This window comes from Caretta caretta, chromosome 11 (assembly GCF_965140235.1).
Source record: "Caretta caretta isolate rCarCar2 chromosome 11, rCarCar1.hap1, whole genome shotgun sequence".
NCBI classification, from domain to species: Eukaryota; Metazoa; Chordata; order Testudines; family Cheloniidae; genus Caretta; species Caretta caretta.
This window is the reverse complement of record NC_134216.1, coordinates 6,718,545-6,737,030: the sequence shown is the minus strand read 5'-3', so window position 1 is coordinate 6,737,030 and position 18,486 is coordinate 6,718,545. Positions and strand designations below refer to the sequence as shown.

The following is an 18,486-nucleotide window of genomic DNA, read 5'->3' as shown; positions in this document are numbered from 1 at the left end:
GCTCTTTGCTTGAACAAATTCATCTTGACCTTTCTAAACCTGTGCACCCTTGCATTTTTAGATGTAGAGGCATTTTCAAAATTTGACCCCCAAACTTGCATCTTTAGAGTTCTACTGTGTCGGGCACTTACTGGGCCAGATCTCCAGACGATGAAAATCGGTCCAGCTCCATTGTCTTCAATATAACTAAATAGACACCAGCAGATGATCTGGCCCACTGTGCACAATTCTGGCCCTGAAAACGTCCCAACAAACAGAGGGGAGTTCAAAAGAATAGCAACAAAAATAATGAGGGGGCTGAAGGGCTTGATCTATAAGAACCATGATGTGTACCTTGGCTAAGAGATGACTCAGCGTGTCCGTGCATGGATGGGGGAAGGTGAGATTGGAGGTGGAACAGCATGATAATCTACAAATATTTGTAATACTGAGGTTGGAGGAACTATTTCAGGTGCTACATTGGGACCTAACTAGGCATAGTGGGAGGAAGTTATGACAAGGAAAGTTTAGGATGACTATCAGGGCCGGCTTCAGAAAATCTGGGTGTCTCCCCCCCCCCCATCTTCTTGCCCCAGTAAAGCCACTGGATCAGCACCTCTGATAGGAAGGCACGAGAACCAATGTGTGACTGTGAGGGGACACACCCTCGTTCCAGTAGAGAGGAGGCTAACGAGCCCTTACGGGCTCAGCCAGCACTAACCAGACACACCTGTAAGACTTTCCCTGGCTGGAGGGAGGCAGCTTAAAAAGGGAAGACCTGACCTTTTTTAAGCATGGTGACGAGAGGGAGGACTGCTCTGTCTTGGAGACTGATGGCTACAGGGACAGACGGATGAGGAGACAGACTGTTGCAGACCCTGCTGCCTCTGATCCTGTATGGACCAGGTGTAAAGAAACGGTGACCAAAAGGAGGGGCTGGAGGCAGACCTGAACTTTTGAGGGAGGACACTAGAATGGACAGATAAGCCAAAGGGCTGACCCAAAGACTGCCTAAGTGACTGACCACCTTTTTCTTTGACTCTGATTCTCCATCTCCCAGGGGCGGGAGAGAGGGAAAAGACTCCTTTTGTTGGTTTGTTTTCTGTTTGGAGATTCTCTTGTGGGCCGCAAACAATGGAGGGCCACCCAAATTGTGGTCGGGTAGGGAGTCAGGAGGGACCCTGGCACACCATGCTGACCTTTTTTCTCAACCCCCTCCCACAAACTCCTAAGTCACGCACGTGTGTGGAGGGGGAGGGTCAGTCGCACGAGAGGGGATGTCCAGAACTGTGCTTGGGGTTCAAAAGGGAGCTAGATAGATTCATGGAAGATAGGTCCATCAATGGCTGTTAGCCAGGATGGGCAGGAATGGTGTCACTAGTCTCTGTTTGCCAGAAGCTGGAATTGGGTGACAGGGCATGGATCACTTGATGATTACCTGTCTGTTCATTCCCTTTGGGGCACCTGCCATTGGCCAGTGTCAGAGGACAGGATACTGGGCGTGATGGACCTGTGGTCTGACCTAGTATGGCCGTTCTTGTGTTTGCGGAGAGATAGAGATTTCCTGTTTTAAACAGGAAGAGTACTCCATCAGCAGGAATCAGATCCCACTCCACGCCAAGCGGTACTGGAGCATGAGAAGCAAACATCACGCTGGAAGGTCACCCTCTCCCTGGAGGGGTGCGGTGTCTGTTGTGGCTGCAGGTTTGGTATAGACGTCTGCAGTGAGATGGGTTACACCATGGACTAGCCTCCCAAACAAGGGTGTGGATGCCTCACTATTAAAATCAGTGGCCCAAGGTGCTAACAATAAACTGTAGTTGACACTGAGGAAGGTGGGGGCAGCTCTGGATGACTGCTAAATGCTGATCCTGTTGAAGCCACTGGGAATTTTTCCATTGACCCAAACAGGGCCAGGATTTCACCTTATGATTTTATTATTTGAAATTGAATCCACTTTTTCTTCATTCAGCTGAATTGTGCAGCTTGGCATGAATCTTTCAATGGCGTAAAAAAAAAAAAAGTTTTCCCCTTCTGTGTCAAGACAATGCTGACCTTCGTCTTGTATGAAAGCAGGCCTGCTATATAGTCAAAATTAGAGGCCACTCATCTGCCCTTTCTTGGATGTGCAAAATATTCTGGTTTATTCTCTCACATAAGGGGTCACTGAGGGGGAATTCTTTGTGACATGCACTGTAATACTCCAGTCCAGGAGGAAGAGTTAGAGGCAGAGGATTAAGGAAGGGAGGAAAACAAGGAAGCACATGACCTGCTATCAAACTTTCAGTATAAATAAAGGCAAAGATCCTCTTAAAAATTATATTTTGAACTTGCAATCACCCATGATAACTACACTCTCTGAATCGACTGAAGAAATACAAACTACCTTAGGGCAGGACAGTCCATGACTTTCCCTGGTGTGCCCTGTCTGACATGCAAGTTAACTGACGTTTACAGAGTCAATCAAACTAGTTGTGTGTGGGTGAGGAGAATAAATATGTGATCTAGACTCATGAGCACAAGCCAGAACCACTGATTTTAAAGTACTGCTTCTGATCGCCAGTCCTCCTGTGGTGTTGGAAAAGTCATTTGACTTCTTTGCCTCAGTTTACCTGTCTGGCATGAGGTTGCTGGCCCCTTTAAGGGGAGTCTGGGCCCAAGCTACCTGTGAGGAGGTAATTTAAAGGGAATGAGTGCAACTAGTCAGATAACTGTATAATGTGCCCCTGGGCCCAAGACAGAAGAGCTCTCTCAGAGCGCTCTGTACACAAGCAGCAGAGGAGGTGGCTTCTGTGAACCTCTCCAAGTTGACAGGTGAAAGGAGTGAATGGAAAAGGGCCAGCTAGGAAAAAAAGCTGACTGAAGGCTCCAGCTGGCCTGAAGCATAACCTGGCTCCTGAAGGAAGGAGAGTGAGACTCTTTGAAAGATAACCTAGCTCCGATGTCTGCCACTTTCCCCCCTTGTTTCCACCGGAGATGGATAGCCCAGCCAGCTAAACAGGTAGTGCTGGGGGCAGCAGGGTGCAGGGGGTGGTGGTTTCTTGGGGAGCAGAGGGGGATGGGAGGTTCTGGGTGTCTGGGAGATATAGGGTGCCCATGTGAGGCGGAGTGCGGGGTACAGGGTACCTATGGAAGGTGGGGAGGCAGGGGTGCCCCTGGTTCACTCTTACCCAGGCCTGCTGACAGCAATTCCGGGCACCAGGGCCAGAGCTGTCCCTAGGAGGGTGCAGGCCTGGGGTGGAAGTGACGAATCCATCACTTTCGAGACCGACCGCACCGGCCAGTCGCACCAGCCCTCGGCCCCCCAAAGCGCGGGGTCTGAAGTGGTCACCCTGATTCACCGTACCCTAAAGATGGCTCTGCCCAGGGCAAAACAGTAAGTAGGCCCCCAAACTTAGCGAAGCCACCTCCCTAAGCCAGGGCAAAATGTCCAGTCAGGTGATGGCAGAAGCTTCCCAGCGCCGTCGCTGGGAGGGGCCTGCAGGGTGTGGCTGACTGGGAAGCACCTCTGTTCCTCTCTGCCCCCACTTGATGACCTTGTCGCTTCCCCTGGGGGATGTTCCCCGCAGTTTGGGAACCTCTGGTCTAGAGTGTTGCTCATCTGGGGGGCTACTTCTCCCTCACCAAAGCGCCTTTACACCTCTGTGGCATGTAAAAGTGATTGTAAGGGCCTGATTCGCAGCTACACTAAGGCCCGTTGACGCTGCCGGAGTGGCGTAAAGGATTCTCAGTATAAATGAGAATCAAGCCCAGAGCGTCTGATCCAAAGTCTGTTTAAGTCAGTGGAAAAATTCCTGTTGACTTCAGTGGGCTTTAGATCCCACTCATAAACAGAAGATAAAGAGTGATCAGCTGGCCCAGAAATACCAGGGAACCTGGTCTTGCATTAATGGACCCATGGTTGTGTGACTGCTGTGCAGCCAAAGAGGGGAGCATGCTGCTAAGCTCCTCATTGGCATGCGGGTGAGTGCACGAGTGCCTTGCATTTCCTCAGACATCCTCTGCTCACATCTGCTCCTTTTTAACCCTGAATTTTTGAGAGAAAGAGAGCAGGTGCACAAGTGGCTTGAGACTTCCAGCTCTTTAGGCAATTTTTTCAATGCTATAGCTGGGTCTAGAGTTTAATCTTTCTTGTGCCAGCATGTAGGGTATATATAAATCCCTGGTATGCCCACATCTTGAATATTGTGTGCAGACCTGGTCACCCCATCTCAAAAAAGATATATTGGGAATGGAAAAGGTACAGAAAAGGGCAACAAAAATGGTTAGGGATATGGAACAGGTTTCCTATGAGGAGAGATTAATAAGACTGGGACTTTTCAGCTTTCAAAAAGAGAAGGCTAAGGGGGGAGATGATAGAGGTCTATAAATCAGGACTGACGTGGAGAAAGTAAATAAGGAAGTGTTATTTACTTCTTCACATAACACAAGAACTAGGGAGTCACCAAATGAAATTAATGGGCAGCAGGTTTAAAACAAACAAATGGAAGCATTTCTTCGCACAACACCCAGTCAGTCTGTGGAACTTGTTGCCAGAGAATGTTGTTAAGGCCAAGACCATAACAGAGTTCAAAAAAGAACTAGATAAATTCATGGAGGATAGGTCCATCAATGGCTATTAACCAGGATGGGCAGGGATGGTGTCCCTAGTCTCTGTTTGCCAGAAGTTGGAAATAGGCGACAGGGGATGGATCACTTGATGATTACCTGTTCCGTTCATTCCCTCTGAAGCACCTGGCATTGGCTGCTGTTGGAAGACAGGATACTGGGCTAGATGGACCTTTGGTCTAACCCAGTAGGGCCATTCTTATGTTCCTGCTTGCGCTGGAGAGGAGCAACCTCGAGTTCTCTGCTCGGCACTGCTAAATGACTTTCAGAGTCAAGTCCTGTTACGGTCAAAGCCTCCCACCCCAGCCAGTGGCTCACTGTGCTCAGCTGTTGGGAAACGTTGGCTTTCGGTAGTGACTGCTGTGGGAGCATCTAGGACTTCTCGAGCATCAAGCACGCTGCCAGTGCCGGAAACAACAGATCAGTCCTACTGAAGTGCTTTAGGGCTGAAACACGTTGAATGGCAACATTTGCTAACCCTGTCCTGAGACCCATCCACTAACGCTCTGCTGGGGAATGCTGGCTTTTAAATGATGTACACCAGACCTGTGTTAACTTTATTCTGTAGTCCTAAAAATTATTCCAGTGGACCCTGAACAGGCAACCCTACCTCCAATAAGAAAACCCTTGTTTTTGATCGACATTTTAAGGGTAGGTCTACACAGCGGAGTCTAGCGTACAGACACGGCACGCCCAGCTAGCACAAGTATAGATAGCAGTGTAGCCGGGAAGCACTACTTAGGTGAGCGAAGTGCCTTACTCGCCTGAATCCTAGGTTATGTCCCCTACATGGCGCTGTACATGCTCAAGCAATGCCTCCCACATCTCCACGACTGCTTTTCGCAGTGCAGTACGTTGCTGCTGTTGGAGCTTTTGTCTGCCCCACTGAAAGACTCCAGCAGCAAAGAGCGTCTCTGGCGGGGGGGGCCGCGGAGAAAGGCTCCTGCCTCCCCCATGCCGGAGCCTTTCACTGTTGGGTGCAACTACACGCTGCAGTGAGGATGCATACAGCCCGTCTTTCACCGCAGCCTGCAGCTACATGTGCACTGCGTGCTGCCACGAATGTGCACAAGCTCTAAAATACATTCTAGGATCCTAATGTGATTGGTTGTCATCCTTTTTTAAAAAATCGTCCCTGCTGGGCAACAAATTTCTGCTGGGCCCTCGAATACCCACTTAAGATGGGTTTCCTGTATCTGAAATATGATATTTAAAGCAATGAAGCTAGGTCTGTATTCACAAACATGCTTACCCATCCTCTACGCATTCATAGGGCCCTACCAATTTCACGGCCGTGAAAAAAGCATTACTGACTGTGAAATAAGCCTTTCCCTGTGAAATCTGATGTCCCCTTGTTCCTAGGAGCACCCCGGCAAAGGGGTCTCCTAGCTCCAGCTGGGCTGGGGAGGGACAGGGCTTGTCCATCTCCTGCACAGCTGCTCTGAGTGGTGGTGGGTGAGATCAGACCCACCTCGACCTCCGGGAATGTCCTGCGGCTGCAGGAAGCCCTGCGGTTGCTGCCTTCATAGTCCAGCTCTGAAGGTTGCACAGAAGTGAGGGTGGCAATGTCATGACCCCCTTGCAACAGGTTTGTGACCGACCCCCAATCCTCTTTTGGGTCAGGACCCCCAAGGTTACAACACAGTGAAATTTCAGATGTAAAAATCTGAAAATGTGAAATTTATCAATTTTCAAATCCTGTGGCCGTGAAATTGACCATAATGGAACATGAATTTGGTAGGGCCCTACTCATACAGTAACTGCCTTGACAATTAACAGAGGGTTCATAGGCTGTAAAATCAGGCAGAATTCAGCAATACCACATGGAGGTTGTTTGTTTCTTCTCTTAAAAGCAGCACAGAGAGGGGGAGAAAAAGAAAGTTTCAGATGCAAAATGATTTGTCCGCCCCCCCCCCCCCACCTGAAATAACCATACTCCTCCCCCTATAACCTTAAATATAAAAATAAAATCATGCAGCTAGGAGAACTTGTACCCAAAATTGCAGCCTAGAAAGAATTTTTCATGAGTTAAACACAAATCCTGTACATAAAGGGATTATAATGCAAACTCTCACAGACCCTTTGCTACAGAATCCCAAATAGTGAAGTGATTATAACAAATAGCCAAAGTTATAGCAGAGGACATGTGCAGACAAATGGCAAGTTGATTGTTTTGGATGTTGTGAGGGAAACAGGGGTATCTTAATACTTTGGAAAAGTCTTGTTAGCTAAACGCTGGAAAAATCCTGCTGACCCACCCTTTTCTACAGGAGGAGATTTATGGCTACACTGAAAATGCTGTTCATATTCTACAACTGAGTAATGGTCCAAAAGGCATCAGCAGGATCAGGTATAAATTCAGCTAACAGGCTGGGGAACGGTGGGCGATCATGCAATGGGATGTGAGATTCTACTTCTTTTGGAGAGTTACAGCTCTCCACCTTTGCAGATCAGGGGTCTGATTCCTCATCTTCCATGGGCAGCGTTCCCGGGAACACAATGTGATACTGTGTTTTTAAAAATTACAAGCTATTGGCTGGACCTTCTTATTTTTCTTTCCTTCTAACATGTTTTTCATGCCATGAGATCAAATGAATGCACCGCAGAAAGCACCCATGGGTGGAGGTGAGGTCAGTGAAGTTTTCATAACTGCTAGCATAAGACAAATGGCCAAATTTTTGCTTCTTAAGAGATAGCCATGCCCTGGCAATGGAGACGAAGCATGTTGTTCAAGCACTAGGCTGTGGAGGTGTTCGGTCAGAGTAATTCCCTAGACTGCGGGCAGTGAAACTGCAAGATGTATAGGGACAGAGGCACATGCTTCCTAGACTCCCTTATCTGCTGTGGAGTTTGTTGCCCACAAAGCAGCAGCAGGAGTGGGGCTAGCAAGGCCAGTCAGGAGATACAACCATTCGGAGCATCTTTGCTCTGCCAGTAGGGCCCCCGTGGGCTGTAAAATAAAGGCATCCTTTAGTGGAGGCATGGGGGGGAGGGATGAGGTTGCACATGCCCCCCGTCTCCTCCCTTTGCAAGTGGCAGATGCCTTGAAGATGCCCCTCCAGACTCTGAATGATAAGAGTGAAATGAGGGTAAAGCTTGTTGTTTATGCTTGCGTGCATCATACGGTTTCCAGACTTAGGGGGAGCTTCTTTAAAAAGGTGTCACACGTATGCTCTCCCCCCAGTGCAGCTGTCTTCGTGCTCTTTTCTTTATGGAAGAGGACCACACAGTCTCCTTGCCCCGGTATGTTTCCTCTGGGCTGGTCAGCGTGGCTGCCACTGCTGGCCAACATCTCTCTTCATGCAGTAGTGTGCTGGCAGACAAATCATTTCTGCTTCCTGTGCAGTGAGCTCCCTGTACCTCTGCCTTTTCTACAGCAGCTGTTCAGAAGCAGGCACAATGTAACCCTTAACTGCTCGAGTTAACCTGGTGGCCAGTAAACCCTTCCTCAGATTACTGTGTTTCCAAAAGATCTAGAGTTTTAAAAGAAACTCCAGTGCTAACAAAAACCAGACTCAACCCTTGAGCCTAGAACCTGAACTAAACTCAACAAAGTCTGTTTTCACGTTGCTCCTGTGTCTGGGAGCAGAAATACCTACATAACCTAGGAATGGCTACCCTAGGAAAGGCATTATTTCCAGCCCAGCCAGAAGCAAGAAGAACTAGGATTTTTGTTTGAAAAAAAATGCTACTTCTGGGAAATATTTAGCTCAGTTCTGGTGACTCTGAGATCTGGACAGTATGGAGAAGTATCCTGATTAGAGCGGAGTGAAACTTTTTTCAGCATTTTTTTTTTTTTGGAGGGGGGAAAGGATGCAGATTCAGCATCACCAAAATATTTTGTGAATTCATTTCAATTTCACCAAATAATTTCAGTAGGAAAAAAATCCTAAAAACTCAAAAAGTTTTGTTTCAACACTTTTGAGATGAAGTGTGTGACAAAGTTCCTGCTCTACCTTGGTGGGTCTTGCGCTTATTGGCGGGTTTGCTCGCCTTGGAGCTTCACGGCAGCCCTCAGCTTGGCCGTTTTTCTGAACCCACAGTCCAGGTCGACTCCTCTTGGTTCTGATCAGGAGTTGGGAGGATTTGGGGGGAACCCACAGTCCAGGTCAACTCCTCCTGTGTCTGACCAGGAGTTGGGAGGATCTGGGGGGAACCCGGGCCTGCCCTCTACTCCGGGTTCCAGCCCAGGGCTCTGTGGAATGCAGCTGTCTAGAGTGCCCCCTGGAACAGCTGTGTGACAGCTACAACTCCCTGGGCTACTTCCCCGTGGCCTCCTCCCATAGGACCTTCTTTATCCTCACCATGGGACCTTCCTCCTGGTGTCTGATAATGCTTGTACACCTCAGTCCTCCAACAGTCCGCGTTCTCGCTCTCAGCTCCTAGTGCCTCTTGCTCCCAGCTCCTCACACGCACACCACAAACTGAAGTGAGCTCCTTTTTAAAACCCAGGTGCCCTGATTACCCTGCCTTAATTGATTCTAGCAGCTTCTTGATTGGCTGCAGGTGTTCTAATCAGCCTGTCTTAATTGTCTCCAGAAGGTTCCTGATTGTTCTGAAACCTTCCCTGTTACCTTACCCAGGGAAACGGGACCTAGTTAGCCTGGGGCTAATATATCTGCCTTCTATTACTCTCCTATAGCCATCTGGTCCGACCCGTCACAAGTGTTTACTTTTTTTTATTTGAAGCAACTTTTGAAATTAAAGAAATTTTTCCTTTAAAAAAGGACTTGAAAAAAACCTCAAAATCAATACATTTTATTTTGGGTGGAACAAAATGTCGTGAACAAAACATTTTTTATTTTACTTTTCAATTTGCCAAAAAAATTGGAAAATTTAATTTTTGGTTCAACCTTTTTGTTGTTGTTGCCAATTTTTCAGAATTGCTAACAAACCAAAAAAAATCTGTTCACTCATTTCTAATACAGACTTTTGAAATGAACATAAACTTTGCAACCTCTGAGTTTGACAGTCACTATATTTCAACACATGGAAAATCTTCCTCTATATTGTGCATGATTTGGGAATCTGGCACTGTCCTAAAGGGAAAAAAAGAACTGCTTTTACTTTAATCAGTCTATCATACTGTGCTGATTTTTATCAGCCTTTTATAGGGGTGATGGAGGAGTCTGAAAATTTAGAGATACAAAAGACCCTGATATCCTTAGGGGGAAGTGAAGAATTATTCTCTACATTGTATTTTGGCTAGACTGGATCTCCCGTGTTTCTTCTGAGCCTTCTAAAATTCCTGATCTTTGACCTTTTACTAGAAATTTACTCCATACATACCTTGTATCTAACAGAAAAACTGAAGACATCATCTTTAGAGGGGTATTTTTCAGGTGCTGTAAAGTGTCTGTGTTTGACCTGAGATGGATCTTGCCATGTTTAAATAGAAGCCAATGATTTGTTGTCATGCAAACTGCTAGTAATGACTTTCGGATGTCAGAGTGTTAGCATTTATATGTCATATTCTTGTTTCATTCAGGGATCTTTGTTCCCCCCAGAGAGGCAGAGCTCTGCAATAACAGGTTTTTTTCATGATGCTGTCAGTGCGGGGCATGGATCAGTGTCTACTTCACACTCCCCATCAGTACAGGGCCCGAGCCAGGGAAACTAATGATCCAGCTAAGGATTCAGTGATGAATCCTCGTCATGTGCTACCCGAGGAACATTGCACATACGCTAAGAAGAAGATGGGTGGTATCGTAAAGCATGTGTGATGCTGTTGCCTAGTGGAAAACTGAAAGTGGCCAGTGATGCATGACCCTCATAAGGTTTAGGTGTTTGGTTCAGTTGGGATAAGTATCTAAACGTTTGGATGCTTATCTGGATATCTCTTATTGACATCTGGTCCCAAGTCCTGTTCTAACTTGGGCTCCTGCCGTGCTCCTGTTTTAGTGAGTTACAGGGGCATAAATAAAGAGCAGAATTCGGTGCTCTAAGTTGCAAAATACATCCGAAATCTAATATACGGTAGCTTTCTGTGACCAGCTTAGTCCCTTTAAGGGTAGTAGGAGCTAGGGGCCAGCCCACTGCTATCCTGTAGTCCTGGCCCTTTAAGATTTTTTGGGCAGTCTTATAGACACAAGGACCTAAGAAATAGGAGATATTGGTAGAGATGAAGCAGTTCTGGGAATAAGTAGTGTTTGCGGGAGGGGGGGCGGGGGGGCAGAGGAGAACCTGTTGTTGTTTCTTTAAGGGCTGGGACCAGGAGTCTTACAGAGTGGGCAGGACAAAACTCCTTCTCTCCCAGCCAATTGGTTTGAGATCTGGCAAGGGGACCAGCATATATGCTGTCTCCTCCCTCATAGCAGTGGAGACTCCAACTGGAGAAGGTCTGCCTGCTAAGCCCTCCCAGTCTGAGCGTGAAAGGATTAATTGGGGGAAAAGGGTCAGCTGGGGAAGTAGCTGTTTGTGGTCTTGCTGGTGACCTAACCTACAGCCCAGCTTCCAGGAGGAAAGCAGGGGACCCCTGTCTTCTGAAGGGCATTAATAGCTGCCTGAATTACCCAGCTCTAGTTGGAGGGCTGAGGCTTCCTGAACAGGGGGAAGGAAACTTTCCTGGGACTCTTATATGGGCCCAAAGTGGGTGAGAACTTCAGAGACAAAAGAGTAGTTTGTACTCACTAAAGAAAGTTGTTAAACCAGACCACACAAAGTAATCTGGTCTGGGTAATTGACTGGAAGAACCCGAGTGGCCACTGAAGTCAGTGCCCTGCAGGGCCATGAGGGGCCACAAGGGATGCACTCTCGAGGCGACCACAGCATTCCCGTTTCTTACAAGGTTTCCAGTGCTTCCTTTTGGTCCTTAACTCTCTGTAAAGCCCCATGTGAAGTTATGGTGCTATAGATGCACTAAATACCATGTTTCTGAGGTATCTTCTCAGTTGTCCCAAACCATGTTTGTTCTATGATTATTACAGCAATTAGAAACATTTAGCCAGATATCAGTGTGATATCAAACATGCTATCATGCTGACATCTAGAAGTCACTGGTGTCAGGGTGCATGACAACAAATCATTGGCTCCTTTGTGAGTTTTGTCATCATTTTTAAAGACAAACTCCTTAAAAGCTTGGTCTGAAGTTGCCCCACACTCCAGTTTATCTTGTCTAAAGAGGAACAAGCAGAGTTGTCCCTACTGGCCGAGCTGTGGTGACGTGGCTCCAAAAGGATGTGTTTGTGACAACTCAGTTAATCTGCCCATGTGGCCTGTTAACAGAGTGTAGAGTGGATGCTAAAATGGGTTATGAGAATTATAGACGCCTTACTCCTTTAAAAGCGTTCTGACATAGCATTGGAATGATACCTCCAGCCAAGGTCAGAAGCATGCTTGGTAAGATCATCATTGACATGCGGATACCCCTAGGAGGGAGGAATATTTATTTGAGGTAAGATTATGTTTATTTGGTTACAAAAGTGGAGGGAGACATATCTAAGGTATACGCAAAAAGAAAAGGAGTACTTGTGGCACCTTAGAGACTAACCAATTTATTTGAGCATAAGCTTTCGTGAGCTACAGTTCACTTCGTCGGATGCATACTGTGGAAAGTGTAGAAGATCTTTTTATATACACACAAAGCATGAAAAATACCTCCTCCCACCCCACTCTCCTGCTGGTAATAGCTTATCTAAAGTGACCACTCTCCTTACAATGTGTATGATAATCAAGGTGGGCCATTTTCAGCTCAAATCCAGGGTTTAACACGAACGTCGGGGTGGGGTAGGAAAAAACAAGGGGAAATAGGTTACCTTGCATAATGACTTAGCCACTCCCAGTATCTATTCAAGCCTAAGTTAATTGTATCCAATTTGCAAATGAATTCCAATTCAACAGTTTCTCGCTGGAGTCTGGATTTGAAGTTTTTTGTTTTAATATTGCGACCTTTAGGTCTGAGATCGAGTGACCAGAGAGATTGAAGTGTTCTCCGACTGGTTTATGAATGTTATGATTCTTGACATCTGATTTGTGTCCATTTATTCTTTTACGTAGAGACTGTCCAGTTTGACCAATGTACATGGCAGAGGGGCATTGCTGACACATGATGGCATATATCACATTGGTGGATGTGCAGGTGAAGGAGCCTCTGATAGTGTGGCTGATGTTATTAGGCCCTGTGATGGTGTCCCCTGAATAGATATGTGGGCACAGTTGGCAACGGGCTTTGTTGCAAGGATAGGTTCCTGGGTTACAGAGTAACAGCCGTGTTAGTCTGTATTCGCAAAAAGAAAAGGAGTACTTGTGGCACCTTAGAGACTAACCAATTTATTTGAGCATGAGCTTTCGTGAGCTACAGCTCACTTCATCGGATGCATACCGTGGAAACTGCAGCAGACTTTATATATACACAGAGAATATGAAACAATACCTCCTCCCACCCCACTGTCCTGCTGGTAATAGCTTATCTAAAGTGATCATCAGGTTGGGCCATTTCCAGCACAAATCCAGGTTTTGTTTCATATTCTCTGTGTGTGTATAAAGTCTGCTGCAGTTTCCACGGTATGCATCCGATGAAGTGAGCTGTAGCTCACGAAAGCTCATGCTCAAATAAATTGGTTAGTCTCTAAGGTGCCACAAGTACTCCATTCCTGGGTTAGTGGTTCTGTTGTGTGGTATGTGGTTGCTGGTGAGTATTTGCTTCAGGTTGGGGGGCTGTCTGTAGGCAAGGACTGGCCTGTCTCCCAAGATTTGTGAGAGTGTTGGGTCATCCTTCAGGATAGGTTTTATTATCATACACACTTGATTATCATACACATTGTAAGGAGAGTGATCGCTTTAGATAAGCTATTACCAGCAGGAGAGTGGGGTGGGAGGAGGTATTTTTTCATGCTTTGTGTGTGTATAAAAAGACCTTCTACACTTTCCACAGTATGCATCCGATGAAGTGAGCTGTAGCTCACGAAAGCTTATGCTCAAATAAATTGGTTAGTCTCTTAGGTGCCACAAGTACTCCTTTTCTTTTTGCGAATACAGACTAACATGGCTGTTACTCTGAAACCTGTCATCTAAGGTATAGATATAGCTTCATAGAGTCTTTCGTAACATAGGAAAAACAGAACACCACTGGCCATCACGTACAACCCCCAACGAAAACCTCTCCAGCACATCATCAATGATCTACAACCTATCTTGGAAAATGATCCCTCACTCTCACAGACCTTGGGAGGCAGGCCAGTCCTCGCTTACAGACAGCCCCCAAACCTGTAGCAAATACTCATGAGCAACTACACACCACACCACAGAAACACTAACCTAGGAACCAAATCCCTATCACAAACCTCATTGCCTACTCTGTCCCTATATCTACTCTAGCGACGCCATCAGCGGACCCAACCACATGAGTCACACCATCAGGGACTCATTCACCTGCACATCTACTAATGTGATATATGCCTTCATGTGGCAATATCCCTCTGCCATGTACATTGGCCAAATCAGACCGTGTCTGTGTAAAAAAAATAAATGGACACAAATCAGAGATCAGGGATGGGAACATGCAAAAGCCAGTAGGAGAACAGTTCAATCTCCCTGGACGTTCTGTAGCAGATTTAAAAGTAGCCATCCTTCAACCAAAAAACTTCAAAAACAGACTACAAAGAGAAACTGCAGAGCTACAATTCAGTTGCAAATTTAACACCATTAATTTGGGCTTGGAGAGGGAGTGGCTGGCTCACTACAAAAGCAACTTTCCCTCTCTTGGTATTGACACCTCCTCGTCAATTATTGGGAGTGGACTACATCCACCCTGACTGAATTGACCCTGTCAACACTGGTTCTCCACTTGTAAGATAACTCCCTTCTCTTCATGTATGATGTTCCCTGCATCTGTAATTTTCACTCCATGCATCTGAAGAAGTGGGTTTTTTACCCATGAAAGCTTATGCCCAAATAAATCTGTTAGTCTTTAAGGTGCCACCGGACTCCTTGTTGTTTTTGTGGATACAGACTAACACGGCTACTCCCTGATAGGAAAAACTGGAACAGCAACTGGGACTGTGCATTTGAAGCAGTGGCTAGCTGTTCTGAATGTTTACATTTGTTTACATCTGTTCTTGGGATGTAAACAGTGGACAGGGCAGGACATGGCTTTGGTGGTGGTGGCGTGTCTGGTATGATGAAAAAGCAGGCAGATGAAAAAAATCTTAACATAACAAAAGGTAATCATGAAAAGAGGGAAAAAATTACACAGGACTGATGGCCTGAATAAGAGAAGCTGATGGAAAGGGATAGTGGACTAAGTGTGGCATGGTGTGGTGGTTTCTATATTTCTCACGTTCTGAGTGCCCCCAACTCCCGGTGAAATCAAGAGAGACTTCAATGATAATCCACCTCTTTATGTTTTCATCTTCCTTCTTTTCCTCCTTAGAATCGGACATAGCAGATTTTGATGGCAGAAGTTCCCTCCTGTACAGATTCAATCAGAAAATGATGAGCACCTTCAAAGACGTGGTTTCCCTGAAGTTCAAAAGCATGCAGGGGGATGGAGTCTTATTTCACGGAGAGGGACAGCGCGGAGACTACATCACACTGGAGCTGCAGAAAGGGAAGCTCTCCTTGCACATTAACCTGGGTAAGAGCTGATATTTTTGTTCGTTACCATGAGAGTTGTTTTCCATTTCCTTTCATGATTTGTATTTCGGCAGCACTCCAAAGCCCCAACTGAGATCAGGCTCCATTGTACTCTGTGCTGTGCATACACACAGCAAAAGACAGTACCTGCCCCACACGTTTTGCCGTCTGAAGAGACAAGACAATGAGTGGGATGGGAAATAGAGAAGTGAAGTGACTTGCCTGCAGTCACACAGCAGCTCAGTGGCAGAGCCGAAAATAGAACCCACATCTCCTGAGTACTACACTACCTTTATTTTTCTAGCTGCAAATATTGTTGCCTGTTTGATCTACATCAGGCCTCGGGGGGGATTCAGTTGGAATCTCAACTACAATTTCCTCTCTCTGTTTAGAGAATGATTCCTTTTTAAGCTCATCATTTCAGAGGAGGGATCTGTCGAAGCTCTGCAGGTAGCCATCCAGTCTTGTTTAGCATTTGGCTCACCGTTTCTGTGGCTTCTCTCCAGCAATAAGTCTAGGCTGGGTAGTTTCCATTCAGGATGCAAACGGGTCTTCCTTTCCCTGGAACAGAACCCCTCTTTGGATGAAGCGTGCTAACCTCTGTGTTGTCATTGCTATATGTTCAGAAAAAGAAAAAGAAACCTAAGGGAAAATGTTGGCATGTGCTGGAAAGCAGAATTCGCCTGCATCAAAACAACAGCTTCAGATCAGTAGCACTAGAAAGCTGAGAAATATCCGACTGTTGCAGGGGAAAACTCCATCCCATCATCCTGCTTTTTAAGCTTTCAATAAAATATGCACGGGCTTTGATTCTTTTCTTTATTTAAGGTGATTTTAAGACACCTTTGTGGTCTCTTGAGTCCTGTTACCAATCTGAACTCCTGGTGCAAATTAGAGCAACCTCAGCACTGCTGTAGCTTATCTTTGCTTCCCAGGAGCCCAAGGAGATGTTCTGGCAGTCAAGGATTGCTGGAGATGAGGGAAGCCTTGTCCACGCCTCCTTTTACGCAAGACACACTGCCTCACACTGAGAGTGTGGAGGTTTGGATTAGGAGCCACTACAGTGACTCTGCACCTCTTGAGGGTCTCCTTATCGAGGTTAAAATGGCTTTAGGGCTGCTTTGCTGCATAGGCACTGTTGAAGTTCTGATTCCATCTCTGATTTTGTTCTAATTCATCTAGCAATAATGTTACTTAAATGTGAACTGCTTGTGTGGATCTGTGCTATTCTTTCTCAAAATGAAAAGCACCTGATACTAGCAACTGGTGTACCCAAAGGGTTCAGGAGTTGGAATCCGCTCCTCAAATGTAGGTGCTTCTCCAAAGCTCTTCAGAGGTGTTTGGTCTGCAAAGCTGAGCAGGGCAAGCTTTCTAGGGAGATTTCTTGTATTTCTTTGTAGGGCTGAAGATGCCAGGAGAACAGCCTTTCTTGAAGTATTTTGGTGCTTTTTGCTTCTGGGCCTGGCTAGAGCCAGGCAGTGCTAAGGCATGGAGTCCCATCAGTGTGTGGTCAAGTTGGGTTTGAGGGATGAGGGACGGTTTGGCTCAGTTCTTCTTTTGTACAAAGCTGTTTGCGTTTCCCAAGTGGGTACGTCACATATAGATATGTCAGTGGGAGGAGGTACTAAAGCACCGCACAGCTGGATTTTATATGCCACAGGGCAGATCACTGAAGTGAACATACTCTCTGTACAATATTGGGGGGGAAATCCAAAACCCTTGGCCTTTCCTTTAGCAGAAGTCATAACTCCTGAGTAATTCAGCACAGGGACATCTATAGGTCAGAGAGAGTATTTGCAAATCTGTTCCTTCTTTTAGCTGACTGCTCTCTGGCAGGGCTTCACTTCAGTGGCTCAGAATGTGAGTGGTTGATTTGATTTAAACCATGGAATAATAGTGAATAACCCTGTAGCCATTGAGTCATAGTTGTGGCTTAGTGCAATTTAATACTTGTGATTAAAACAGTGTGGTTCTGTATCAGGTAGGAACCTCCACACACTGTCTCCTGGACCAGTATGATGACTAGTATGATGACCCCTGCTGGAAGTGTTATCAGCGGGGACAGAACGCAAACCCTCTTGATCTAAAAGCATGACGCTCCCATACAGAAAACCACTAGTGGGGACAAAGGCATTGTGTTAATATGGGTTACTTTAGGTTCTGTTGCTCCAGATTTCCCAGCATCAGGATCACTGATGGTAGCAGTGGTGGGACCAATTGTGTAACCCTGCTCATAGTGTGGCTGCATGAGATGGATGCGTAAAATGCCGGAGGCCGGTGGTGCCACTTGTATGCTACAGTTCCCATTTTCGTTATTACCAGTGGAGCTGAATCCTGCGTAGCCAAGTTGGGAAGTTTTAGTAAAACTCCCTAGTGTAGACAAGACCAGTGTAAAATGAGTCAGCATCTATTTCTCTTCTCAGCTTATGTCTGTGGGAGTTAGCAGAAGTTGTCCGACAATTAGAACAACCTGAAATCATTAAAACAAACCTGGTAAATAATTACTTTTTCCACGGCTCTTCGTTTGTTTTTACATAAACTCATTAATTGGCTTTGTACAAAACTAATCTTTTTTCCTTGTTTTTTTAGGGTCACATTGATAATGCTATATTCCTGTTATTCATTATCTGTAAGCGTATAGTGCAATATGCATGCAAAAGATCCATTTCAGAATGAAGCTCTAAACGCTGGATTCTCTGACACCGTTGGTTTCTCGTCTCCCTTCAGAAAAAGCTCTACTTTTAATTTAGGAATAAGAGCGTGATACCATAGTTGGTTGCATTGCTGTGAGATATCACGTCTGTTTACTCTGGGACCTAAAATAGAGCTTTCATGAGCCACAAAATTTGAATCTGGATTTTGACTACCACAAAGTATGTGTGTCAGGGGAGGCAAGTTTTGGATCCAAGGTTTTCATCTTATACACAGCTTGACTAATCATTTTGAAATGTGCATCCTTCCATTTCCACTGATGAATAGAAAAGAAAAGAATGCACAGTAGAGACCAGAAGCTCTGAAATCTTAAGTCAGGAACCTGGCTAGAAAACAGAAAAGCACTTAGCTCTTTGAGATCTGGGCCTGATTATTCTCTCACTGGAGTCGGACTCTGAACTCGGTTGCACTGTTGTGCAACTGGAGTTACTCCACAGACATCAAAGGAATGATCCCAGATTTTTTCTAGTGCAGTGGAGACTAAGATCTGGCCCTCTGTAAATATCTATTCTTGTTTAGATTTCCAGTGCCACGTGGTCTAAAATGTTTTCTCCAGGGAGGGTTAGGTACAATTTGTTGTTAAAATGGGGGGAAAAAAAAAGTGATGACTGAAAT

General features: G+C 45.9%; 1 protein-coding gene across 7 annotated transcripts in view; it reads left to right on the top strand.

The window, feature by feature from the left end:
• The window catches only part of CNTNAP5 (contactin associated protein family member 5), a 426,257-nt gene that overhangs the window by 189,198 nt on the left and 218,573 nt on the right, over positions 1 to 18,486 (top strand). For all 7 annotated transcript variants that reach the window (XR_007359131.2, XM_075117728.1, XM_075117729.1 and 4 more), the window contains exon 5: positions 14,957 to 15,160. Coding sequence is in view for 6 of the 7 variants with exons in the window: in XM_075117728.1 (XP_074973829.1) it covers positions 14,957 to 15,160 (204 nt within the window). In the remaining variant the exon portion in view is untranslated. The remainder of the gene's footprint in view (positions 1 to 14,956; positions 15,161 to 18,486) is intronic.